This window comes from Esox lucius, chromosome 10 (genome assembly GCF_011004845.1).
Source record: "Esox lucius isolate fEsoLuc1 chromosome 10, fEsoLuc1.pri, whole genome shotgun sequence".
Lineage (NCBI taxonomy): Eukaryota > Metazoa > Chordata > Actinopteri > Esociformes > Esocidae > Esox > Esox lucius.
In genome coordinates, this window is record NC_047578.1 from 21,384,469 (window position 1) to 21,412,123 (window position 27,655).

Below are 27,655 nucleotides of genomic sequence, written 5' to 3' on the forward strand. Positions count from 1 at the left end.
GGGCACAGATTCCTCCATAGTGATGAAAAAGACTGCTCTCCAATTATGGGAAGTGTTTGATTGCAGTTGTTGCCACTCAACGCAGAGAAAGCAGTTATTAGGTTTAGGGGGGCAATAATTTTTTCACACATGGCCAGTTGGGGTTGATGAACTTTTTTCCTTAAAAAAATAAAACAATTTAAACAGTGAATTTTGTGATTACTTTGGTTCTATATCGTGAAGCTTTGCCCATAGGAGCTTTGCTCCTATGGGCAAAGCTTACCCTCTCTGCAGGCACTGAAGGCAGGCACTGAAAATTGAAATATGCAAATCGCACCTCTCTAGGCCCATCTGCCCCATGCCTATAAAAGAGGTCGACACACCCCAATCTGCCTCCATCCCTTCTTCACGAGAAAGTTTATTTTGGTGAATTTCAACGAGAGTCAAGGATGACTTCACCTTCTTCCATCGCTGGAACGGCTTTTTTGATGGTGGCACCCCGGCCGCTGGCTTCATTGTCAGCCTGCCCATTGTGATGAGCTGGACCCGGCCATGGACACGCACACTCAGTGTTGTGCGTGTTTGGGGCCGCAGCATGCTCGTGAGGGTGCTACAGAGGAGCCCATATGCACCGTCTGTGCCGTCCTCCCATTACCGGTTAGGATGGATCGGCTGTCATTTTTCACAGATGAGGTCCCACTCGCTGACGTCCTCTGTCTCCTCTCCGAGGAGGACGCCTTTCAGGAGTCGGGTGCGCCGGCTGAGAAGTCCGGCCCGGTGACGGCTCCGCCCACCTCCGGAACTGCTCCCTCCCGCTCGGCTGAGCAGGTGCGGCGGCGTTCTAGCTCTTCCTCTTCCTACTTGGAGGAGGAGGTCGCCACCCCTGTGGACAGTGGTGTCAACCCCCCGGCAGTGAAAAAGACCTTTTCGCTGCCATCTCTGCTGCTGCACGGCGCCTGCGCATCCCCATGCCGGTGCCTGCGCCAGAGGATGACCTGTTCAAGGCTACCCGATGGACGCGGGCCCGCCACCTGGCGCCGACGAGGTACCCTCTCTGAGTACGCAGAGGAGGCGTGGAGTGCCTTTTATGACCAAGGGGACCGTGAAATCACACCTCACCTTCACTACTGTGGAGGGGAGGTTGGAGGCGCTGAAGGGCATTCCGCCTCTGGAAACCTCTCAGGGGTCCTCCCTGGTTCTGGGCCTGAGCACCTGGTCTGAAAAGCGCCCCGCCCTGCCTTTGGTGAGGGACCTGGCGGAGAAGCAATACGCTCTCTCGGTGCAGTCTCTCGCGACGGTCAGGGCGACTGTGTGCTCGCCCGCTCTCTCTGTCCTACTCAGAGAGGCGTCGGCTATGCACCCGGGGTGGCTAGACAAGACGCTGAGGAAGGGGTACGCGCTGCAGTTTCACTGCCAGCCCCCCCCCCGTTCTCGAGGGTCGTAGAGACCATCATGACGTCTCCTGTGAAGATTTGCTGCCCTACAGGGGGAGATTGCGGACCTTCTGGAAAACGTGGCTGTGTCCCTAGTCCCGTTGGGAGAAGGGGCTGTACTCCCCTTACTTCCTGGTGCCCAAAAAGACTGGGGGCATGCGGACGATTCTGGACTTGATGCGTTTTAAACAAATGCGAGTCAAAGCGGCCGTTTCGCATGCTCACGACGAAGTGTCTCCTGGAGTGTGTGCATCCCGGGGATTTTTGCGTCAGCATCGATCTGAAGGATGCCTACTTTCATGTTCCTGTTCTGCTGCGCCACTGGAAGTTCCTGCGGTTTGCCTTTCAGGGCCAGGCGTACAAGTACACGAGGATTCCATTCGGGTACGCGTTGGCCCCCCACACTTTCACTAAGTGTGTAGAGGCAGCGTTGGGACCGCTGAGGTGACGGGGGGTCAGGGTTCTGGCCTACCTGGATGACCTGTTGGTTCTGGCACATTCGGCGGAACAGGCAAGGGTTCACACGTTCCGGTTAGTGACTCAGCTCACTCGCCTGGGCTTTGCGGTGAACTGGAAGAAGAGTGCTCCTCAGCCCAGTCAACTGGTGGTATTTCTGGGGCTCCAGTTATCCACAGTCTCTATGAGGGCTCGGATATCCGAGGTGCGGAGAAAGGCCATTCTGCGGGCCTTGGCTCATGTCCGGTCGTCACGCACGGTGTCGGTGTACGCGGTCATGTCTCTCCTGGGCCTGATGTCGTCTGCCCATGCGGAGGTCCCGCTGGGTCTGCTACACATGAGGGGCCTTCAAAGCTGGTTTGCCCGCCTCGATTTGGATCCGGTACGCCACCGGCGATGGTTGGTCGAGATTTGGCTTTCCGGAGAGACCCGCGCACTCTGCTGGGTGAGGTTCCCATGGGCAGAGTGTCGGTTAGAGTCCCCGTGTTTACGGACGCGTCCCTGATGGGCTGGGGCGGAACGTGCCATTCGCGCTCGGTCAGAGGCGTGTGGCCCCCTTCGGAGCGCCACACCAACTGGCTGGATTTGGACACGATCCGATTCGTGTTGCTGCACTTTGCACCGGCCCTGCGGGGCCAGGACGTGTTGGTGTGGTCAGACAACGGCACGGCGGTCGCTTACGTGAACAGGCAGGGCGGGGTCAGGTCTCTGCATCTGTTGGCGGTGCAGATTTGGGAATGGGCACAGGTGTACCTCAGGTCTCTGTGGGCACTTCACACTCCTGGAGAGCTCAATGTTGGCGCGGACTTGCTGTCTCGAGGAGGTCCCGGCATGACGAGTGGCGACTTCATCCCGACATTGTGGCCGAGATCTGGAGACGCTTCGGGAGGGCGCAGATGGATCTGTTCGGGCACTGCCCCCTGTGGTATTCTCTTAGAGCGCAAGACAGGCCCCCGTTGGGCGTGGACGCGTTGGCTCACCGGCCGTGGCCGAGAGTACTGTTGTATGCGTTTCCCCCTCTACAGTGCATTCTCCCTGTCATGTCTCGGGTGCGGTCAGAGGGGTTGTCACTCATACTGATCGCCCCCTTTCGCCCGGGTGCCCTGTGGTTTGCGGAGGTGGCCCAGATGGTGGTGGGGACGCCGTGGCCGATCCCTTACCGCCACGGGGCATTGTTGCGGGCGAACGGCTCGATCAGGGCGTTCCCTGTGCTGGGTCAGCCGCTGTGGGCTTGGCTCCTGAGAGGGCCAGGCTGCTGCGCCGAGGACTGACTGAGCAGCCTCGACGTCAGCGTCGGCTAGCGCCCTGAATGTCAAATACGTATTTCACTCGTTAAAATACAAATCAATTTATAACATTTTTGACATGCGTTTTTTTCTGGATTGTTTTTTTATTCTGTCTCTCACTGTTCAAATAAACCTACCATTAAAATTATAGACTGATCATTTCTTTGTCAGTGGGCAAACTACACATGTGGTGCTCTGGTCCTGGGGTATACATGTGTTCCCTTTTTTGGTACTGTCATCACTGAAATTAAAAGGGGCTACAAAACTAAGCAAACTATAAAAAAAATAAAAAATAATTGAAAATAAGTAGTTATAATGCTGTTCTGAAATCCACACGCATTGAATGACAACAATATCAAAGCCTTAAGCAGATTAGTTATTAACCTTTATTAATGACATTATTCATCGTTCATACATTTAGAGAAAAATTAACTCTATGAAATGACAACTAATAAAGACAGACGGATAAACATAAACGTGTTCTCACACATACCAGCATACTGCAGATAAACAGGAACAAATCGTTCTAAGTCAGAATGCACATACAGTACATAAAAACCTGACAAAATAAGTCCTTTTCATTTAACAAAGAAGATTCCACTGTCCAACATCTGCAGGTTTAAAGACATAGGTGAAAACCTGAGAAACTGTTTGAAGGTGAGGGAGTGAAAAAAAGGTGGGGGGTTGTGGTCAAGTGCAAGAAGCTAATTCAGATTTCAGCCCTTTTTCAAATAAAACCCTGCATCATGTTGTTTTGTTATTCTTATGGTGTCCAGTGATGCGAATGTGTTCAGTGGTGGGGCTATGTATAGTGATGGGGTTGTGTTCAGTGGTGGGGCTATGTATAGTGATGGGGTTGTGTTCAGTGGTGGGGCTATGTATAGTGATGAGGTTGTGTTCAGTGGTGGGGCTATGTATAGTGATGGGGTTGTGTTCAGTGGTGGGGCTATGTATAGTGATGGGGTTGTGTTCAGTGGTGGGGCTATGTATAGTGATGGGGTTGTGTTCAGTGGTGGGGCTATGTATAGTGATGGGGTTGTGTTCAGTGATGGGGTGTAGGGTAAACAGTTTTTTTTAAATTGACAGTTACCCACCTGAAAAATGCATTGAATGTATAGGGATTGTTACTTTTATCAGTGCCAACCAGGGCTATAGTTTTACAGCTATATCCCCGGTTGTGTTCATTAGAGCAAAACATTTTAAAATGTTTTTCCAACAGAAAGTCCACCATGCTGTGGTAGATTTTCTTCCATCGGGTGCCAGCCTGATGAACACAACCCAGCTTTCTGTAGGGAAGGCAGGAAAAGCAGTCATCCTCAAATCATCAGCATGTGTTTCTTCGCCGTTATCATCAAGTGAGTGATCCATCCAAATTAGGAGACTGACGGTTGTTCACTTGGAGCCGAAGCGTCATTATGTTCAGTCTCCAGCATCATTACATGGGAGCTGGCCGTCGTTAGCCTGAGTTACAGCTGTCATCTATCCACCCAGCACAGTGATCACAGAACACCTTCACAAGGTGACGGTGGGTTTATTAGGTCGTACTGGGGCCTTGCTGAGGAGCAACCACGGGCGACAGGCTTAAAAAGAAAAGGTAACTTCATATGCTCCTCATTTCCCCTAATGGATTCACAGGCACAAATCATGAAGGGAAGGAGGGAGCAACAGAAGAGCAAGAGAGAGAGAGAGGCAGCAAAACAGAGAGAGGCAGAGAGACTGAGAGACTGAGAGAGAGGCAGAGAGAGAGGCTGCGAAACAGAGAGAGGTAGAGACTGAGAGAGAGCCAGAGAGAGAGGCAGAGAGACTGAGAGGCAGAAAGGCAGAGAGAGAGAGAGTCAGAGAGAGAGGCAGAGAGAGAGAGGCAGAGAGAGAGAGGCAGAGAGAGAGAGGCAGAGAGACTGAGAGAGAGGCAGAGAAACAGAGAGGCAGAGAGACAGAGAGAGGCAGAGAGAGAGGCTGCGAAACAGAGCGAGAGGCAGAGACTGAGAAAGAGGCAGAGAGAGAGGCAGAGAGACTGAGAGGAAAAAGGCAGAGAGAGAGAGTCAGAGAGAGAGTCAGAGAGAGAGAGGCAGAGAGAGGCAGAGAGAGGCAGAGAGAGGCAGAGAGACTGAGAGAGAGGGGCAGAGAGACTGAGAGAGTAAAGGAAAGAGTAATAGGGAGGGAAAAAATGGAAATAGCAACAAAAAAGAAATTCACACCATAAAAAAGAAATATATATATATATTTTTAAATCACTCGTTGAAAAGGCTAGATGGGCTCTTCATCCTCGCTATCCTCCTCCGTTAGGTGCTCCACGACAGGCCGGAGGGCACCAAGGGGGGTGGAGAGGGTGCTGGCCAGAGCCATGGACACGGGCGAGGGGCGCGCTAGTGAGGGACTGCTGCTACCGCTACCGCTAGCTGTTACACTGCCGCTGCTGCTACTGCTGCTGTTCACCACCGCCACCTTCTGCTTCACGCCCTCGATCCACACCTCCAGCTCCTCCTCATCATCGTCCTCCCTAGCCAGGGGAGGCAACAGGACAGAAGCGCGGGGGACAGCGGGAGCAGGGGAGACCGGCTGGGCGCAGGGGGCAGCAGGGGAGGACGGGGTTGCGGTTGTCTGGGGTTTGGAGGACTTTCGGCTGATGTCGCGGAAACTGGCCAGAGGGGGACGCAGCCGTACCCCGCTACGTGTTGAGCCCTCGATGGCTTTCTGGAGCTAGGGGTGCATGGAAGACAGGAAGTGACGGGTGCCATTAGAAAAGCTTGACAGGGTGTGACAGAAATCGGCCTGGTACATTCGTTAGGCAATGTGACTCAAACCCTCGTTAATAAATTCAGGTTCAGTCCCAAGAAAAAGAGTGAAATATTGTCAAAGGAGAAACGGCGTGAGCGTGTGTGTGAGAGATTTTCTTACCTCTTTAAGTGCCACAACACCCACCAGTTTTCCAATACTGGTAACATAGGCATGACTCAGGCCCAGCAATGAGAAGAGAGTGTGGGTCTGAGGAAGGTGGAAAATCAAATGTGAGACATCAAATGTGGCTTCACTTCTAATTGTTCTAGGTTCAACGTTCTGGAATGACTTTTGTTTCAAGCAAAACAGATATAAGCTGTATTTTGGTTGTGTATAGACATTATGTCAATTATTCTATCTCTGAATTACTATTAACTGGCAACGTGGCAAACATCTTTAATTGGCAGTGTTTCAACCAACCTTGTGTAGTGATGTCCTCTCCACCAGCTGGAAAGGTGAGGGATCTATTCGGATCTGATCAATTGCCATCGGCTTATCCATTTCGATCTCTTCCCATTCTTTGATCTACACCAGCCAATAAGACACAAGGTCAAGAAATGCAAGACTGCAGCGCAAAAAAACAAAAACAAAACAGAAATGCAGCATCTAAAATCAACTGCCTCTATCAGAGATCTAGGCTTGTTGACCTCTTATGCATTTCAAGATTAGCCCAGACTCCTTTGACAAGGACGAAAGTGTTAGAAAATATACACGGTAGGCCTGCTCTAATCATTTGGAACGGCGCCAGGGGGAGTAAAATGATTGGGAGTACATTGAATGAGATCGGTTACCTCTTGCGGTGACATCGTATCGGACAGGGGAGGATTGGGGCAGGGTTCCTGAAGATATAGAGAGGAAATAGCGAGGAAACATAAGACATTTCCTGGATAACGTCATGCCCACATTTTCTGTTCTGCGTCTTGAAATGTTTCAAGGACAGCTCAAAAACAGTCTCTTCATTTCTGTGTCCCATAACGTAGCTCATTGTCGCTGTTCTGGAAAATAATGACTCATATTTGCAGATTTGCAATTCAACACAAATCCATTGCCTAGACAACAGCAATGAGCATGGGAACATTTCATATCAACATTGAAATGAGGGACAGGATGTTATATTGTACAGCATAAGAAATAATGAATACAGTTCAAATCCCATACTTACAAAACCTTCTAGATTAATAGAATAGTCATCCTGTCCCTTAGCTTGTCAAAAGGAAATAACCTTAAAAATGAGATGTACATTGTCAACTCAAAGCTGATTTATCCAGCAGAAAATATAAAGAGTGACCACATTTTATGATGAATAGGTACCTTAAACACAAAACGTCTACACCCTTATTGAAAATTTTGCTTTTGTTCATGTAAAGGCTGAAATCAAGACAAATAATGTTAAGACAAATGGATAATTCCATAAAATAATAACAAAAACCCTGTGAATTCTGCAGACTCGATATCTAATATGTTATGGAAGCACCTTTTGTTTGGATTGAAGCAATAAGTCTATATTAATATTTTAAGCAACTGAGCACACCTTTGCACGTTTAACCCACTCTTCTTTGCAGAAAATGTCAAGCTCAGTCAAACTGCACAGCCCTCTTCAAGTCAGTCCACAGACCTTTATTATAGTATAATGGTTTGGGCCATTTCAAACCGAGCCATTCCAGGACATTTACCTTCTTTTTCACAAGCCAAACCATGGTTGATTTGACTGTGTGATTCAGGCGATTGTTGTGTTTAAGAGCATATTTCTTACACTGTTCCTGTCAAAATATCTTGATATTTGGAGCTATTCATTGTCCCCACTATCCTGACCAGATTTCTTGGTCCTACATAACGAGAAGCAGCCCCAAAGCATGATACTGCTTTTATCAGGACATAGCAGACGGAACTGCTGACTTTGGCTGGACAAGGGTATTCACAGACTTGCCCCAAACCCACTCCAATGTGGCCATTCTAACAGAGCTTCAGGCGTTCTCTACAGCAAAAATATATTTAGCTATTAAAGCCAAAAAGTTCAGCATTAGTCTTATCAGATCATAACACATTTTCCTGCAAATGTATTGGAGATTTTATAAAGGCTTTTGGTTAGAAATGCATTTACTCTGGCCACCCTAACCTACAGCTCAGAATTGTGGAGAATACACATAATAGTTGTAATACGCAGGGAGTGCCCAGTTCCTGAAATGCTTATACCTGTATTTTTGGCAGAGGCAATGAAACACCAATTTCCTGTGTCATTTTAGAGGCAAACTCTGGGCATAAACACAGAAAGAATGGCTCTCAACTCCTCATCACTATCTTTGAGCTCCAGAGCTTCCTTCACAAAAATAATCCTGTGAAAATATCTGGCAAACAGGAGTCATATATCGAGCACAGAAAAGCCCATTATGCAGACTTTGGATTTGAAACAATGTCTGTGAGGTTAAAGTGCAGACTGTCAGCTTTATTTTTGTACAAAATGACTGCCCCACCCTCATTTTCGGAGATGTTGGGACAAATGTGGAATATTTTGATGTATCCTTCCAGTACCTTCAGGAAGTATTCAATTACTTCACATTTTGTTGTTATACACTTAATTTATAATTGATTACATTTCATGTTTTTGCCATCAATCTACGCACAACACCTCATAATGAAAAAGCTAAAAAAGAAAAGTGATTCATTTAAAAGAAATAATGAAAGATCACATTTACATATAAGTATTCAGACCCTTTATTTTGTACTTAGTTGAAACACCCTTGGCAGCTTTTGTATTTGGTCATTTTGTCACATTCTTTCTTGCAGATGCCTTCAAGCACTGTCAGATTGAATGGAGAGTGTCTGTGATCTTCAGTTCTCCCCACAGACTTTCAATGGGGTTAAAGTCTGGGCTTTGGCTGGACAAGGATATTCACAGACTTACCCCAAAGCCACTCCTGTGTGGCCATTCCAACAGAGCTTCAGAGGTTCTCTACATAGATAGAGAACCTGCCAGAAGAAGAAGAATATCTGCAACACCCCATCAATAAGGCATTTGTGGTAGAGGCTGAAATATGAATCTTCACCCCAGTCTGAAGTCCTGTACGCATTGGATCAGGTTTTCAAGTTCTGAGCAGTGTTCCAGTCCTTATCCATGAGAAGCATCCTCAGGCCATGATGCTCCCACCACCATATACTGTAGGGATGGTACTGTTACTGTAGGGACGGTACTGTTACTGTAGGGATGGTACTGTTACTGTAGGGACGGTACTGTTACTGTGGGGACGGTACTGTTACTGTAGGGACGGTACTGTTACTGTAGGGACGGTATTGTTACTGTAGAGATGGTACTTTGTTTTCACTGGATATACAGTAGCGATTGGCATTCAGACCTAATAGTTAATTAGTTAACCTAATAGTTAACAAGGAAAATCTCAGGGAGTTCCTTGAACATCACACCTTGGTTTTTGCTCTGACACGCACTCTCTGTGTGCCTTTCTAAACCAAGTCCAACCAAAAACGATTTTGCTTCAGTTGGACTCCAATCAAGTAGTAGAGACATCTCTGAGATGATCAAAGTACCCAGAATGCATCTGCTCCAGCACTCTGATACTTGGCTACAGGCGAATCTTCCAGCAAGAAAATAACTCTGCAAACAACCAGGCCCAACTAGCTGCATAGGCCGAGAACAAATTCTGCCTATGGTCATTTGGCCTTGCTCATCATTATGAAGGGTGTCAGTAATTCCGGAACTCACTCTATATGCACTGTGTGCCCTACCTTGGAGACGGAGTTAATGAAAATCCAACCAGCCAGCCCAAACCAGGCGATAGCAATGAGAGGACTCGGAGCGAAATATGTTTGACTAGCGAGCCTTTCTGAACAATCTCCATTTGGAAATAGTGCGGATTCATGTGTCACACTCAATGAGATCAAGGAGTTTGTGTACACAGAGCGCAGAGCCCAGTAATGAGATTCATCCCACAAATACAATGGATAAATATTTATATTTTCCATCTTGAAATATGGTTTTCAATAGAAGCACCAAGGATAGAAGAATCTACATCTCAACGGCTCATTACCCCGGTAATTTATTTGCTGCTCAATTTTCACTTCCAGAAATACTTCAGTGATCATTAGGAAGTCCTTGGTATTGTCACACATGCACAAACAAACTCACGCAAGCCGATTGCCTTTTTTTTTTTTAGCATTTCCACTCAACCTAAGCTTAACCCTAACCTTCATCTCAACTAACTTAACCCTTTTCACCTAAACATAAAACCTAGCCCAGATCATAACAATAATGCCTAAACCTTAAAGCAATCACAATTGAAACACCAATTCCAGTTGTAAGTTTGACCCTGAACCTAATCCCCAAGCCGGAAATAGCTTGAGTCTAGAATGGACCGACTAAAAAACCTTGAGGGGCCTATTCTCTTTAGGTCTTTTTACAATCTCTGTGAGGTCTCCACATGTATTGTTAAACCAGGATCACACACACAAACACACATTTTATACACAAAGTAAATGCTACCTGTGATTGTCTCTCTGCCGTTCTGTCACGTGAACAGAAGAGATTTCGTAGAGATCTTCTAACAGACTGAAGCGGACCCTTGTCTGAAAAGGTCAGGTGAGAAAAGATGAGATGGATGAGGGTCAAATTAATCTGGAAAAGTCTCTCGATGTTGAGATTAGTTAAAAAAAAATGTAAAACCTGTATGAATATATCAACATATAATAGACTGTTTGAAATAAAAGGTAATATTCTGTTGCCAGACTCTGATAAAAGCATTGTTCCAAAGAGATGGTTCAACTCACTAGGAGCCGTGTGATTGGATGAGGGTTCCTGTGGTTTTGGGGAAGGCAGGGGGCCATTTCGCTCTTCCTGAACTGGGGTGCTCTAGAGCATGCAACAAAACATTATTTGTTATTCATCACAGGCACAGCTTGAATCATTACAGGACACTATAAGTTACTTGCCACAATGCGGATCCACTAAATAACCAGTAAATTGCCAAGACCCATGAACGGTTCCCAACTTTATCACCAGTGGAATAACTTATTTGAGTTCTTCTATAGCTGATAAGCTTAAACTCTGTATAACCTTGGATGGTAAAGGTTTTTATGAACCAATATAAAATATACATTTTAGAATTTTAGAATGTTATGCCATACAGTCTCTCTGACAAACCTTATCTCCACTTTCATCATCGTCTTCATCGACAAAAGCAAAGGATTCCCAGCTATCTTTAGCACACAGGTTCTGTTCCTGTAAACGCTGTTCCTGCATGAGGATCCGCCTCTCCGCCGACAGCCACCAATCACAGAGAGCATGGAGCTCTAAGCGTTCAATGGAGCCCAACAAGATCATAGAATCTACAGGAAACAATGCAACAGATATTGAACCACTCAAGAAATAATTAAAATATATACTACGACACTTTTTCAACTGATCATGAGAAATTGGTTTATTTTACCTGTTGAATCCACAAGTGGTATAGTTTTGAGAGAAGTGGACTCCAGGAGGTTTATTAACTCGCTGTAGGTGGACTGTGAGGAGATGAACTTCACCTTCCTAACCATGATGTCTTCCACAAAGATATTATACTGGCTGCAAGTAAGAAGGAAACGCCTGTCATTCATTCACGCTCATCACTGACGTTCCACAAGGGTGTCTTTGTTGAAGAATCAAGCCTTCCGAGGCTACCATGTTGGCCCAACACCTTGTCTTTTCACATCAGATCCCGCTCAACCGGGTCACTGAGAGCCAACATGTCACCTGGTTGGCAGCTTCTCTCCGCACACCTGATGTGTCCGAAGCCCAGCTCGGGGAGGTAAGGCAGTTTCTTGACCTGGATGATGGAGTCGTAGAGGGACGGCTGCAGGCCCTGGGCCACCATGTTGGCCAGGATCACCGCCACCATCATGGGCAGGATGTGAGAGATCTGTCCCGTCAGCTCAAAGCAGATCACTGCCGTGGACACTGTGTGGGTCACCGCTCCGGTCAGCGCAGCAGCTCCTGGGGAAGGAGGAGGCGAGAGAGAGGGAGGGGGGGGTGGGGGGGTGGGGGACAGACGGATTAAAGGGGAGGTGGAAAGCCTTTTCGGGTGGAAGGGAGGTGGTGAAGGATGATGCACCGAACAGGGGGGACACGCAGGGCCGGTTCTAGGCATAAGTGACGTAAGCGGGGGCTTAGGGCCCCCGAACTTTAGGGGAGGGGGCACCAAATAAAATGTAGCTTAGGGCCCCCAAAAGGCTAGTACAGGCCCTGGGGAAATGAAGTACGGGGGCAGGTGTTGGATGGAGGGGCAAAAGATGGGAGGAATTAATGGGAACGCGTCTCACAGTGAAGGGTAGGAGGGATGTGGGAGAGGCGAGACGGCCACAAAGCCTAGGGTGAAGAAAGAGGGGATAGAGGTGAGGGGAAGGTTCATTTGAAAAGCAACGGATAGCCATGTACAGGACGCCGCTTGGGGGCGACGGCGGACCGAAGGGCTAAAAGAGGAAGGGATGAAAGGAGGAAAAGGTGGCCTTTGTGGGGCGAGAGGGACGGCAGGACTTGAAAGAAAGGCGACAGACAGTGACATTTCACTATCACACCAAAGGGACGATAGTGGGGGATGACAGACAGGCACTGACTGGGAGAGGGAGACTGACCAATGACTGCGTACCCTCCTGGGATGATGCGGTACAAGATTCCATCAAACAGAATCCCGTGGGGGAAGAGGGCTGCCATAATCTCTCCAACCAATCTCCCAAAAGCGGCTCCTGGGTTGGAAAGAGACGACGGCGGATGTATTAGGTGGAATGTCATGTTTTTGTTGGCTATCTGACAGTTATTCCTCATACCCTGCCAAGCGTTGCTCATTTGACCTTCAACCTAAGCATCCATTTGTCTGGTATATCACTGGGGACTGTTCGCTCTTTGCTTATGTATAACATCTCAACCTTGAAGTTACACTGATAAAGCAGGACCCTGGATGCCCAGTGTTTGCCAGTCAGATAGTTCAGGCTTACATAGCCCTTTCTTTGTGAAATGATTTCATCGCCCAGTGATAATGTCGCTTAATGTTCAGAAATCAACGTTATGGGAATGCAGAATTTGTGTTTTGTGTTAAGGCGAATAAGATACTATAATGTTGTGCTTCTGATTACCAAGTATGAACACAGGCATGAAGGCTCCGGAAGGGATGGGCATCGTTGTGGAAACAGCAGACATCCAAAACTGAGAAATGGGGGAAATTAAATTAGTACAGTAACTGATTAAAGTAAATGCATTGTAGCTCTTCCTCTGTAGCTTAGAGGAATGATTTGACTTGAAAGCCTGTGCGACACAATGGATTACTCTCCCCACTGCTTTACTGAGGGAAAATGAATTCCAATCCAATAACATCATTGTGACAAGATGCAAATCAATTTCTTGTCAATGTGAGATGCAGATCATTCTGAAGTTAATGCTCGGTTCCCCATCCTAATCCTTGACAAGACACGCTTGAAATCTCTAGGCAACTATGGAACGTGTGATACTGTTTAAGATTCCATTTCCTCTACAGACTCCTTCTGTGCCATGTCTACTGCAGTAAGATTGGTGACTCAAGCTGGAGTGTTTCTTTGTACTCTGGGAAGCGATGTGCAATGTGTGACTGTACTGACAAACAGCATGGGGATGGGGGGGGTACCTTCATCACGAAGAAGAGGATAAGGATGACGAAGACACTGACGTCGGGGTGCAGCCAGGCAGAGGAGCGCCCCAGGCCAGGGGGAGGGGGGGAGCCCCAGATTTTGGTCCACGTAAAGTTGTCGAACAGGGAGTTGATGCATTCTCTGGGCATTAGCTGCGGGTGGCGTAAGTGAAGGAGAAAAATAAGGGAAAATGAATAGCAGATGGTTCAAATAATGTTAGAATACTTTTATATAAGACACCAAGATCCTGTTTGAAAATGCTACAGAGAAAAATATTTGCCTTCATCAGGTTATTGTGTTATCATAGGCCCATAACGCCAGGTTTTGAATGAACGCCATTTCTTACAGTGAACAAAGTGGTTTGTTTTGGAATTTAAAACCGTGGCAACAAAACACATTTTAAAAAAGGTGTGAGAAAATCAGAGCTTTGGGATGAAGATGCCATTAAACACAGGTGTCACTGACTTTTTTAACACACCTTATTCACACCAACTAAGCAAGATATTTTAAGGGGTCTGAAACACATCATTAAGCCAGGGTTATTTCGAGAACGCCGGGCAAAGAGGCTTCTAAAATTAATATCCAGCTAATGTTGAACATCTACTGCAGCTGATTCTACCCAGTTCAGGGCTAGCCTGGGTGCCAATCAGTCTCTGCTCTCTTGCACACTGCTTGTGGAAATGGCATCGGAGCAGAAATACCACACTGGCACCAGTTATGAGAAAGCTACCCAATTTTTTCTCATTATATTCCATTCTTATATTCCATGTGTCAGTAAAAAATGTTTTCCTTACTGAGAGTGATAGTAGCATACAAGACACTAGCAACCCAAAACATTTAGGAACTTTCAAATAATGAGGGACTAAAAAGAATGCTAGTTCAAAGTACAATGCAGATGTGGTTTAACTCTGACCTCTCCAGCCATGAACTGTCCAAATCCAGGGGGAAAGGTCAAGGTGGCAATCACTAAGGTCACGACGGCAGGGAAAATCAATCGACTGGGAAGGAAAAAAGCATTAAAGAAAAAAAAAATTCAACTTTCAACACAACGGCACCCTAAAGCCATGATACTCCCTTCAAAAATGTCCTGTGTCACCTTCACTGGGTTGACCCCTGTTGATGGAGATGAGTGTATGAATTAACTGTTTGAAAGAGATTAAATAAAGGTCTGAGATCCCTTTTGGACATTGCCTAATAACTAAAATGCTATATTATCGTTCACTACATATTTGGATGATGTCAGCATAAGGGGTGTGGTACCAAAGTACTAGGTATTTGCATGATCTCAAATTAAACAGAGTTTTAAAACCAATGCAGAATTGTCAGAAGGTTCCTTTTCTCTTGATGGTTCCGGCACATAACATTTGACTGGAATAAGGAGTTTGGGAAGCCAGGCAAAGTCTGGCTGGCCTAAGGACTATGGCCTAAGGACAATGCCCCTATCCCAAACCTTTGCTACAGGGGAACTGCTAAATCATTCATTTGTTTTGGAGCAAGAGTGTGCAAATAGTTTTTTTGTTCTTCGTAGAAACTACAGTGTATATATATACACACTCACCTAAAGGATTATTAGGAACACCATACTAATACTGTGTTTGACCCCCTGTCGCCTTCAGAACTTCCTTAATTCTACGTGGCATTGATTCAACAAGGTGCTGAAAGCAGTCTTTAGAAATGTTGGCCCATATTGATAGGATAGCATCTTGCAGTTGATAGAGATTTGTGGGATGCAAATCCAGGGCATGAAGCTCCCGTTCCACCACATCCCAAAGATACTCTATTGGTTTGAGATCTGGTGACTGTGGGGGCCATTTCAGTACAGTGAACTCATTGGCATGTTCAAGAAACCAACTTGAAATAATTCGAGCTTTGTGACATGGTGCATTATCCTGTTGGAAGTAGCCATCAGAGGATGGGTACATTGTGGTCATAAAGGGATGGACATGGTCAGAAACAATGCTCAGGTAGGCCGTGGCATTTAAACGATGCCCAATTGGCAATAAGGGGCCTAAAGTGTGCCAAGAAAACATCCCCCACACCATTACACCACCATCACCAGCCTGCACAGTGGTAACAAGGCATGATGGATCCATGTTCTCATTCTGTTTACGCCAAATTCTGACTCTACCATCTGAATGTCTCAACAGAAATCGAGACTCATCAGACCAGGCAACATTCTTCCAGACTCCACCAATTTTGGTGAGCTTGTGCAAATTGTAGCCTCTTTTTCCTATTTGTAGTGGAGATGAGTGGTACCCAGTGGGGTCTTCTGCTGTTGTAGTCCATCCGCCTCAAGGTTGTGCGTGTTGTGGCTTCACAAATGCTTTGCTGCATACCTCGGTTGTAACAAGTGGTTATTTCAGTCAAAGTTGCTCTTCTATCAGCTTGAATCAGTCGGCCCATTCTCCTCTGACCTCTAGCATCAACAAGGCATTTTCGCCCACAGGACTGCCGCATACTGGATGCTTTTCCCTTTTCACACCATTCTTTGTAAACCCTAGAAATGGTTGTGCGTGAAAATCCCAGTAACTGAGCAGATTGTGAAATACTCAGACCGGCCCGTCTGGCACCAACAACCATGCCACACTCAAAATTGCTTAAATCACCTTTCATTCCTATTCTGATACTCAGTTTGGAGTTTAGGAGATTGTCTTGACCAGGACCACACCCCTAAATGCATTGAAGCAACTGCTATGTGATTGGTTGATTAGGTAATTGCATTAATGAGAAATTGAACAGGTGTTCCTAATAATCCTTTAGGTGAGTGTATATATATATATATATATGCATTAGGTTTTCGCTCAATTGCGTAGTTGGATTAATATGTGATGAATAATTGGTTTAGAGCAGTCTAGCATATTTTTTTAATCTACTGCATTTCTATTCTTCTAAATCCCTAGGCTGACCCTTGCCAATTCAGATGCGCGTTTTCCTCCCCCATCCCTGACTCTCACTGTCTGGTGAGGAAGCGCGTCATGGCGTTGGGTTTCCTCATGAAAAGCACCACCTGACGGTTCAGCCAGACGAAGAAGGCCCCCAGGAACCCGCAGGAGATCCTGTGGAGACAACCACCAGCAGCTTTACCTCACTCACTCTCAAACAAGTCCAGATGAATAGAAGAAAGGTGCCATTTTCAGAAGAAGATATGAGCTTGCTTTAGGTTGAAGTGAAATTCATTCATATTATAGCACAGACATCCGCCTTTTTAATGCAGTCCACTTGGTGGGATTTAATTGGTCAGTCTCCTCACGAGGACCTAGTTGGTCATTGTCTGTTCAATCCTGATGACCTAGTTGGTCATGTGAACTCCATTCTGGTCATCAGGAGGGATCAGCCACAATAAACTATAAACACAGTGCTGCTCCAGCAGGAACAGATGCTATGATGGCACAGATAAACAGATGAGACCTCTGTCATTCTCTGGGGTGAGGTTAGTGATAATGTAGCTTGGAATTTCCTTTTTCTGTTGTTATTAGCGGTGTAGAAAGCTGAAGAAGGCACACTGGTAAGCAGAACAAGTCACAGAATCTCCTTCTCTTTACATCTAGCAATGCGGGAGAGATTTTGAACCGAGACCGTTCATTCATGTTGGGTTGTGACAAAAACAAAGAAACTTAACAGAGTGTGGTCACGGTGCCCTCACCACGTACGCTCTCTCTCGCCCCATTCTCTCACCCGATGATGGCAAATGCTGGCAGCTCCTGGAGGTCAAAGGGGAAGTCCATGCGGAACTTTGTGCGGAAGAGGGCAGTGATGGTGACTGTGGAGAAGGACAGGGAAAGAAATTAGATAAGGTCATTAAATATGCAAATGAACATACTTTATATCAAAGAAGAAAACAAAGGACAGCAACATTACAGCTTTGTCTTTGATTATTATACCTAAAGATAAGCCTTTTGTCTAATCTGAACAGGCCTACGTACTTCCACAGAAGCAGTTCTGTGGGAAAGGGTGCCCTCTAGCGTAAACATGATTTCACAAAGACTTAAAAAAGAACTTAACAGAACCTGGAATTTTAAACAATAACACGGCTTGCCTTCTCCTCTCCTTCCTTTAGCGAACGAGGTTGGAATAGTATTAGCTAGTCCACACTGAAAATGAGTGGATGTGGTGGGGGGATAGTACCTCAAATGCCAAAGTAAATACAGTATGAGGAGACCACAAAGAAACGCAAAGTGATTAACAAACTGGCAAGAACATTTCAACAGGGAATCTCAGGCATTAGGAAACATTTTGTAGATTTTCTTCAAATATTACTTCCAACTTTCTCTGCAAATCTGTCCTCTCGTCATTTATGCCAGTAGTATGGTAAAAAATCGTATATATGGACACTTCAAAATCCCAACAAAGATCCCATTGTGTAATGCCTGAATACAGTAAATTGAACCACCTGCGTCTTTATTGAACACGGAGAGCACTCTGAATATGAAGGCACTGAAGGTGGCAGCAAAATAACCTCTCCAATAGTTCCTCACAGCAAAGTAAGTAGACGTCACTTCGATGCTGAAGAGCACGCCTAATGGATGAAGCAGGATCAAAGACAAGGAAAATATCAGTCAGACCATGTTCTAGCGTTTCTTACCATGGGGTATTTATGAAGGCTTACAAAAACAATCTATATTATTACTTTTACGTCGACACTGATGATGTTTGCATTATACTGGTTCACACATTTTTTATTCTCTACACATGGCGATTTACCCTTAAAATGAAAAAGGTCTGGCACAGCTGAGAGCTGAAACTGAAGACTTGTTAATGGAATTGTAATGACGACCATTCCCAAATACAGATTCTTGGGAAGGTATTCAGACCCCTACATGTTGTTGTTATTTGTTTAATTTGTAATTGATCAAATGTCTTTTCTGTCATTAATCTACACACAACACCCCATAATGACAAAGCCAAAAAACGTTTTTTAGACATTAGTGCATATTGACTGAAAATACTTGACTGAAAAAATGCAGCATATTGACTGAAAAAATGCAGCACCTAATGTACAAAAGTATGCAGATCCTTTATTGAGTAATTTGGCAGCAATCACAGCCTTAAGTCTTCTTGGACACGCCTCTACCCGGTTTGCACACTGGGATTTGGGCAGCTTCTCTCATTCTTCCTTACAGTTCTTCTCATGCTGTCAGACTGGATGGGAGCAGTTTGAACTTAGGTCTCCTCAAAAATGTCCAATGGGGTTCAGGTCTGACTTTAACTAGGCCAGTCAAGGACATTTACAGACTTGCTCAGGTTGTTGAAAAGTTGAATCTGCGCCTGATGTCTTGTGTGGTCTGGACCTTCGCTGAATCTTAATCAGTCTCCTAGTCCCTGCATCTGAGAAACATCCCCATAGCATGATGCTCCCACCACCATGTTTCACTGTAGGGATGTAATTAGCCAGGTGATGAGTTGTACCTTGTTTATGCCAGATGTAGCACTTGGGATTCAGGCTAGGAATTTGATTTTGGTTTCATCAGACTAGAGATAATTTTTCCTCATGCTCTCAGAGTCCTTCAGGTGGCATGTCAAATGCCTTTTACTCAGGAGTGGCAGCTGCATAGTTACACTGCCATAAAGACCTGATTGACGTAGTGTTTAAGAGATGGATGTCCCTCTCACAGGTTCTCCCATCTCTGCAGAGAAACTCTGAAGCTCTGTTAGAGGTAACCATTTGGTCTTCAGTTACCTACCCTACTAAGGCCCGTCTTGGATGATTAGTTTGACCAGATGGCCTGCTCTTGTTAGAGTCTTTGCAGTTCCATTTCACAATGATGATGTCCATTTGCTCCTGGGAACTTTCAGTGATTTCGATTTTGTTAACAACCTTCCCAAGATATATGGCTCCACACATTTTTATTTAGTAGGTCTACAGATAATTTATTGGATTTCATGGCTTGTTTTTTTACGCTGAAATGCACTGTGAAGTATGGGTCTTTTTATAAAGGGGTGTGCCTTTCTAAATCACATCTAACCAAATGAATTTCAATCAAGTTTGAGAGACATTTACGGGCTGATCAAAGGACACAGCTATGCATGTAACCTTAATTTGGAGTGTCATGCTGGATAGATTAATTGGCACATTTCCAAACAATAATTGTCATCATGAGAAATCGTGGGTAGATTGAAACCTGGAGTAGGGGGAAGCCTTACTTAGGTTGTCTCAACTTGATTCCAACTGAACACTGAATTGAAGGTGAATGCGGAGAAGGAACAGGGAAAAGAGTATCGTACCTCCGAGAGGGGTACCAAAACAGCAGCCGACCCCAACCGCACAGCCAACTGTCAGGATGTCTGTGTAGCAATATGGGCTCTACTGACACAGAGAGAAGGCAACAGACAGGGAAAAGCATAGGCCGGCACAGACCGAGGGAACGTTTTAAGATGGATCCCATGCAGGTGAACGCGGCGAAGAGGGAGAAAAAGAGAAGGTCAATGAAAAGCGCCTAAACGTGTAACGTAATCACACACAGTGTCCAATCTGTCATCGCTGTCGGTCAAGTAACTGCTTACCTGATCAACTCCTGAGAAGAACGTCATTAACCTGCTCAGCACGGCAGCGCAGATACTGGCTATGTGAACAAATGGGCCCTTGGAAGCAAATACGGAGGACAAATACAGAAAGGGCAGACAGAATGATAATTTTAGTAACACTATCGTTAGAGGTAATCAGGGAATCTGACTGGGGTGGGTGAAACCCACCTCTTTCCCTACTGGCATCCCACTGCCCAGACCTGCAGTTAAACCAATGACTTTTGCAACAAAAGCCCTGAATGTCAGATACTCCTTCAGCACAACCCCTCTGAGGATGGTCTTCAGCTCAGGAATACCAGAACCTGAGAGAAATAGTGGGAGTGAGAGGGAATGAAAGAAACAATGAAAGAAAGAGAATTAAACAAAAAAGGAAGAGAAAAGAAAAGCGCAGGAAAGAAAGAAAAAAAGCAGAGAGCATGAGAGAGAGAAAAAGAGAAAAATAAATATATGTAACAGCGTTGCCATACAGGCATGCCTGAGAAACAAACATCGGTCCTACTCTACGCAGACACTGAGGACGGCAGCGGGTTAGGACACTAGAAGATGTGACAGCAGCCTTCTGGTTACAGAGGGTCGGGTAGCAGGGTCATTACTGGGGGAGGATGAAAGCCAGGGAAAGCCAGGGAAAGCGAGCACTGAGCCGGTGAGCAGGGTACACACCGATGGCTTGCGGGGCGACCAGGTGGCAGAAGAGGGAGGCGAACATGATGAGCGCCATGGGATAGCTGACCCAGGCCAGGTACTGGAGCAGGACGTTATCCTTCAGCTCCCAGTGAATCCACTTATAAGCTGACACGGGGAGTACAGGGCGGGGTGGGGGAGATGGGGGAGATGAGGGAGAAGGGAACGTGAAGCATTCGAAAGGGTTGTGAGGTGAAAAGCAGAAAGATTAAGTTGAGAAGATAGGGAGGAAGAAGGGGAGGGGGGAGGGAATAACGGGGGGGTGATGTAGACAAAGGGACCAGGAGGAAAGACGGGGGCGTGTATGGGGAAGTGAGAAGTGGGGAGAAAGGGAAGTTGGTTATGACAGGACAGACACCGTCACATACAGATACAAATTCACGTTGAACGATGCCCGTCTCTAACGGTCAAATGCCCTTGCAGCCATCCATTCGGACTGCTGTCAGGCAGTAACTTTCTTGCCTTCAGCACGTTTCGTCAAAATGTACGTGGATTGTCCACGCGTCTGTGTGATTAATGTCACTGATCGGAAGCAGATTACATAAGGACGATTGCAGTCCAAGAACTGAGCTTTGCCAGACTCATTGTACAAACTTAATGAAAAACTCCCCCAATAACCTGGTTGCATAAGTGTGCACACCCTTAAACTAATACTTTGTTGAAGCACCTTTTGATTTTATTACAGTACCCTGCAGATGTTCAATTGGATTCAGGTCTGGGCTCTGGCTGGGCCATTCCAAAACGTTATTCTTCTGGTGAAGCCATGCTTTCGTGGATTTGGATGTGTGCTTTGGGTCGTTGTTGTGCTAAAAGGTGAACTACTTCTTCATCTTTAGCTTTCTAACGGACGCCTGAAGGTTCAATCTTGGTTTCCCACATGCTTTTGGGGGACTTTTGCAAACTTCAGCTGGGCTTGGATGTTTTTCTTTGTAAGAAAAGGCTTACATCTTGCCCCCCTACCCCATTCATATGAAGAATACGGGAGATTGTTGTCACATGTAGCACACAGCCAGTACTTGCCAGAAATACCTGCAGTTGGTGTAGGCCTGTTGGAAGCCTCCCTGACCAGTTTTCTTATTTTCCTCAATTTTGGAGGGACGTCCAGTTTGTCTCTGTTGTGCCATATTTTCTCCACTTGATGATGACTGTCTTCACTGTGTTCCATGGTATATCTAATGCTTTGGAAATTATTTTGTACCCTTCTGACTGATATCTTTCAATAATGAGATCCCTCTGATGCTTTGGAAGCTCTCTGCGGACCACGGCTTTTGCTCTGAGATGCGACTAAGAACATGTCAGGAAAATCCTACTAGAATGGCTGAAATCTATTTGTGATTAATCAAAGTAACTTTAAATTATGGCAGGTGTGTAATGACTTCTGTTTAACATGAGTTTGAATGTGATTGGTTAATTCTGAACACAGCCACATCCCCAGTTATAAGAGGGTGTGCACACTTATGCAACCAGTTTATTGTAGGGTTTTAATTTTTCCCCCTCGAAGATTTCAGTTTGTCTTTCAATTGAATTCTTCACATTATAGGTCACATTAAAAGTGGTAAAAGGTCTGACATGATTTGTCTCATTCTTTTACATCACATAAACCTGGCGTGTGTAGACTTTTTATATTCACTGTATAAGCTGCCTGTCCACTAGCTTGACTAGAAGTATTGTAAAAAAAGATTTTCTCCAGTGTGTGGGTTTGTGGGTGCTAAAGTACCATACCTTGCAGACTCTTGGCGCTGGTGTAGTCCATAGTCCAACTGACCAGTGCCATGGAGATGCCGAGCAGCACAAGGAAGATCCAGTCCTCTCCCAACTTGGTGACCAGGAATCTCTGTACCCGCGCTACACAGTCTGTGGAAACACCATGACAAACAAAGATTAAATACAAAGTTTCAACTACATGTGCATGATTGATTGATTCATTATTATATTTAACTGGCCACTCAATTAACCTGGTGGACCTTATAAACACTATATAAAAAGGGCAACAATTCAAAAAGCACCATATTGTAATGTAATATAACAATAACCAGTGATGTATACAGTCAAAATGGTGACGTTAAACTGTTTAACACTAGTTAAGATGTTTTAAAGTAACTCTGAGAACTGTGGGGCAACACAAAGCCACTTCCACCTGGAACACAGCTACACTTAACACCTGCAACGTGGAGGAGAGCACGGAACCCTCACCTCTGCATTTGGAATAGGAGCAGCGCTTCTTTCCAGACGAAACCTGGCCTTGCTCCGTAAGCATGTCTGCTTGCCCCGCGTCCTCAGAGGGCTGCCGACCGCTCGGCCTGCTGAGGCGCCTGTGGCCGTGGTGGTGGACGTGGGGGTGGCTGTGGTGGCGGCCGTGGGGTTGGCGTCCACGCTGATGCTGCGGACGTTGACCGGGGCCGTGTTTCTTCCATTGTCTCTCGTTCAACAGTCGGGTGGCCTCTCTCCTGCCAGACCCACCCGGGTGCTCATGGTACTCCCCATACAGCTGAGTAGCAGTAGAGACGAGTACTACATTACCCAGGGTTCAGGAGGAAAGCTCTATAGTTAAGGCTATTAACCACACCCTTTTTATAATGTCTGATATGCAGCACCATGACTTTGAACATCTAGGACACCCAATTTAAAGAAACGCTTTTATTCTGTTCATCTACACACAAAGTACAACCCTGTTTGAAAAAAGTTGCGACCCAGCGTAAAATGTAAATAAGAACAGAATGCAATGATGTGCAAATCATTTAAACCCGTAATTCATATTTTATATGCCCACTTTGAATTTGATGCCAGCAACACCTTCAAAAAAGTTGGGACAGAGACAACAAAAGACTAGAAAGGTTGTATAATGCTAAAAAACACAACCTGACAAATGCTAGGGGCCCTGTCCACCCAGGGGCTCCCAAATGAGTGAAGATTATACATTTTTTACTTTTACTAATTTTTGACGGACCGCGTAAGCAGCATCAAACACTCCTGTCCCCTCTACCTCAGCACAGCCCAGTGATGCAGCATCAAACACTCCTGTCCCCTCTACCTCAGCACAGCCCAGTGATGCAGCATCAAACACTCCTGTCCCCTCTACCTCAGCACAGCCCAGTGATGTAGCATCAAACACTCCTGTCCCCTCTACCTCAGCACAGCCCAGTGATGCAGCATCAAACACTCCTGTCCCCTCTACCTCAGCACAGCCCAGTGATGCAGCATCAAACACTCCTGTCCCCTCTACCTCAGCACAGCCCAGTGATGCAGCATCAAACACTCCTGTCCCCTCTACCTCAGCACAGCCCAGTGATGTAGCATCAAACACTCCTGTCCCCTCTACCTCAGCACAGCCCAGTGATGCAGCATCAAACACTCCTGTCCCCTCTACCTCAGCACAGCCCAGTGATGTAGCATCAAACACTCCTGTCCCCTCTACCTCAGTACAGCCCAGTGATGTAGCATCAAACACTCCTGTCCCCTCTACCTCAGCACAGCCCAGCGATGCAGCATCAAACACTCCTGTCCCCTCTACCTCAGCACAGCCCAGTGATGCAGCATCAAACACTCCTGTCCCCTCTACCTCAGCACAGCCCAGTGATGCAGCATCAAACACTCCTGTCCCCTCTACCTCAGCACAGCCCAGTGATGCAGCATCAGGCATCTACCCAAGGGCTGCACCAATAGACCCTACCAACTGGCCATCTGTTTTAATTGATAAGGTTATAACAGAGTTTGTTCTCAGAGGACCGAATCAAATAAAAAACAGCTTAAGGTTTCTGAAATCAAGACGGGAGAAGGTGTCATGACTATTTCAATAGTCTTAGTCAATGGAGAAAAAAACCTAGAGAAGCTGCAAGACAAGGCAAGTAAGGCTGTAGAACAATGCTACATTATGCATATTGCACTAAGGTTTCTGTAATAGTTTTCATTCAATACTCTTATATTGCATTTATAACTCAATTTATGTCTCTTGTTTTTTTAATACAGTTGTTTTATTTTGTGAGATATTTTGGTTTAATTATTTTTTTAATCTCAGACATAAAGCTATTCAGTTTCTTTGTGTACGCGTGTAATTGGTGGTGGAATTGTCTGCGGTGTAAGGGCCACCAGCTAAAACCAATATCGGGCTCTCAGGTGGCACTGCATTAAAACCAGACAAGTTTATGTAGTGGAAATCACTGCATGGGCTCAGGGACACTTCCGAAAACCATTGTCTGTGAACACAGTTTGTCACTGCATCCACAAACGCAAGTTGAAACTCTACCATGCAAAGAAGAAACCATATCAAGATCCAGAACGGCGCCCGCTCTCTCTGGGCCCAAGCTCATTTAAGATGGACTGAGGCGGAGTGGAAACTGTCCTGTCTTTTTTGATATCATTGTAAAGCTACCATCCAGACAACATATTTTTCAGGGAAGGCTTTGCTTATTTCAGCAAGACAATGCCAAACCACATTCTTCATAGTGAAAGAGACTGAATGTTAAACTGGCCTGTCTGCCGTGTAGACCTGTCACCCATTGAAAACATTTGGTGCGTTATGAAAAACAAATACGACAAAGGAGACCCTGAACTGTTGAACAGCTGAAATCCTATATCAAGCAAGATTTGGAAAACATTTCACTTTCAAAACAGCAATTGGTCTCCTCAGTTCCCAAACACAGAGTGATGTTAAAATAAGTGGTGATGAAACAGTGGGAAACATGCCCCTGTCCCAAATCTTTTGAAACGTGTTGTTGGCATTGAATTTCAAAATAAGCATGTATTTTTCCAAAATACATTAATTAAATTTAACATAAAAATGTCTCAGTATCAACATATGTTGTCTTTGTACTATTTTCAATTAAGTATAGGGATAAAGGATTTGCACAACATTGCCTTCTGTTTTTATTTGCATTTTACACAGCGTCTCAACTTTTATGGAAACTGGGTTGTAAATACAGTATGTAAATTCATATCAAATTCCATATTTAAATATATAGGCAAAAAAAACTGCCAAGTATCAATATGGATTCTCCCAGAACATGGGAAAGTTTTCATAATTTATTCTGGCAGACCGGGAGCGTACATGAAGACAAGACTACACGTTGACCTAAAATCTTACGGAGCGGAAGCATGGGTCTACATTAGGATAAGTATCCTCTGGACCGCGTCCAGACATCTGCCAAAGAGATAACTCCAGCTCGCAACTCCGCCATGTAGACAGACATGCAGAGAAACCCAGACTTGCATAGAAACACAGACACAGTAACTAATACACAGTGAGAAACTAAGACATGTAAAACCACAGACACGCATAGAAACACAGACCATACTTAAAAAAAAAAGACATACAAGACAACTGACATCTGGTAAATGTCACACAAATTTGGCCTGGGCTTAAACACGTTACACTAAACATGGAATGTATCTTCTGGAGGGATTACATGGGTTTCAGAGTGTTGAAGGCTACCATACCAAACAAAAATCGAGTCATGCAATCCTTGAATATAGACACAACAGAAAGCTGTGGGAAAATATTTCACCAACTTGGCTGATTGTAATCAAAGCACAGTTCACAATCTAACTAGAGTGGGACAATATTTTACATTATACTTTAAACGAGATTACATAATTCACTCAAACTACACGTTCACTGATTACAAGGATTAAAACAAAAACATTCAAACGCTTTAACATATTATATGGGACGTTTCTCCAAGCCAATATTTTTCACGTTAACAGTTGAAAGGTCTCCAAACCTTCACTGTGATTACTGTTTAATTTGCGTTTTACTGTTCTAGTTGCTCAAAACAGAAGCCACAACTTGAAATATAAACCAATGTATATCTACATTCTGATGGACTAACAGATTTTGACAGTTAAATAACGTGACAGTATAGTTATTGTAGTCAGCATACCAGTCTATCTAGCTAACATTCCAGTCTTTAACCCTCCGTGTTTTGTGTGCAAAGAGTACAGCGAGTGGAATATAAGCTCATAAGTCTGGGAACTAGCCTAGGTCTTGTGACACAAATTATTTCAGGATTCATGTTTGCTTATTACTATCAACTACCACTGTTGAAGCTTCTTTAAAGCTATTCTCTCTACATGCGTCATGGCAACCGTAAGCTTACAATGCAACTCGATAATTTGACACACTGTATGGGCATAGAGTGACACGAAACAACATGACTTCCTTTGCACCACAATAGTCTTGGTCGTCCTATACGATATATTGAGGGTATCAGACTGGTATCATTTCACTGTCAAACAAAATTAAATAGGGGAAAACATGTAACACAGATTGGTAATGGAGTCGGACAGAATACGCAGGAATCCTCTTTTAGCAACACTTTTCCAGCTGCCGTCCGTCGGCAGATTGTGTGGACAGGATTTGCTAGCCATGAGCTCGTTTTTAACACTGTCCTTGGAATTGAGTGTTAAATTCAACACTAGTATCAGTAACAGGCTTAAGGAGATTCTGTCTCCACAAAGTCCCTATGGCTCTAGTCATGAATTTATTGGGGAATAATAGCCTCTAGGAAAGCAGTCAGAAATATATCCAGTCCCCTGAAGTGCAGCAGTCAAATCTTATACCACTTGTTATGTTATACCAAGGAAGGGAAAACCTCTCAACCGATTCACCAGCAGCAGCTTGTTAAAAGGGAGCTGAAACACACACACACACACACACACACTGTATATATAAACACACCCACACATATATAATGTATACATACATACATAAATATGTGCGTGTGTCACATATATTTATACAGTGGGGAGAACAAGTATTTGATACACTGACGATTTTGCAGGTTTTCCTACTTACAAAGCATGTAGAGGTCTGTAATTTTTTTTATCATAGGTACACTTCAACTGTGAGAGACGGAATCTAAAACAATAATCCAGAAAATCACA

At 45.1% G+C, this 27,655-nt stretch overlaps 1 protein-coding gene and 1 pseudogene across 1 annotated transcript in view; one reads left to right on the forward strand and one right to left on the reverse strand.

Annotated features, from left to right (window-relative positions):
* Nucleotides 1–642: 642 nt before the first annotated feature.
* LOC106024489 lies at nucleotides 643–3,139 on the forward strand (annotated as a pseudogene).
* A 2,088-nt stretch (nucleotides 3,140–5,227) lies between these two features.
* clcn1a (chloride channel, voltage-sensitive 1a) overlaps nucleotides 5,228–27,655 on the reverse strand; it is a 28,286-nt gene continuing 5,858 nt past the window's right edge. The window contains exons 2-23 of the mRNA XM_013135646.4: nucleotides 22,970–23,264; nucleotides 22,499–22,630; nucleotides 20,756–20,884; nucleotides 20,264–20,397; nucleotides 20,075–20,152; nucleotides 19,796–19,874; nucleotides 17,964–18,089; nucleotides 17,249–17,333; nucleotides 16,528–16,629; nucleotides 14,487–14,571; nucleotides 13,570–13,725; nucleotides 13,046–13,115; nucleotides 12,548–12,658; nucleotides 11,696–11,909; nucleotides 11,368–11,501; nucleotides 11,082–11,266; nucleotides 10,709–10,790; nucleotides 10,425–10,507; nucleotides 6,724–6,771; nucleotides 6,353–6,457; nucleotides 6,053–6,139; nucleotides 5,228–5,854 (exon numbers count right to left, since the gene is read on the reverse strand). Of these exons, the coding sequence (XP_012991100.1) occupies nucleotides 5,402–5,854; nucleotides 6,053–6,139; nucleotides 6,353–6,457; nucleotides 6,724–6,771; nucleotides 10,425–10,507; nucleotides 10,709–10,790; nucleotides 11,082–11,266; nucleotides 11,368–11,501; nucleotides 11,696–11,909; nucleotides 12,548–12,658; nucleotides 13,046–13,115; nucleotides 13,570–13,725; nucleotides 14,487–14,571; nucleotides 16,528–16,629; nucleotides 17,249–17,333; nucleotides 17,964–18,089; nucleotides 19,796–19,874; nucleotides 20,075–20,152; nucleotides 20,264–20,397; nucleotides 20,756–20,884; nucleotides 22,499–22,630; nucleotides 22,970–23,264 (2,973 nt within the window). The 3' untranslated portion in view covers nucleotides 5,228–5,401. The remainder of the gene's footprint in view (nucleotides 5,855–6,052; nucleotides 6,140–6,352; nucleotides 6,458–6,723; nucleotides 6,772–10,424; nucleotides 10,508–10,708; nucleotides 10,791–11,081; nucleotides 11,267–11,367; nucleotides 11,502–11,695; nucleotides 11,910–12,547; nucleotides 12,659–13,045; nucleotides 13,116–13,569; nucleotides 13,726–14,486; nucleotides 14,572–16,527; nucleotides 16,630–17,248; nucleotides 17,334–17,963; nucleotides 18,090–19,795; nucleotides 19,875–20,074; nucleotides 20,153–20,263; nucleotides 20,398–20,755; nucleotides 20,885–22,498; nucleotides 22,631–22,969; nucleotides 23,265–27,655) is intronic.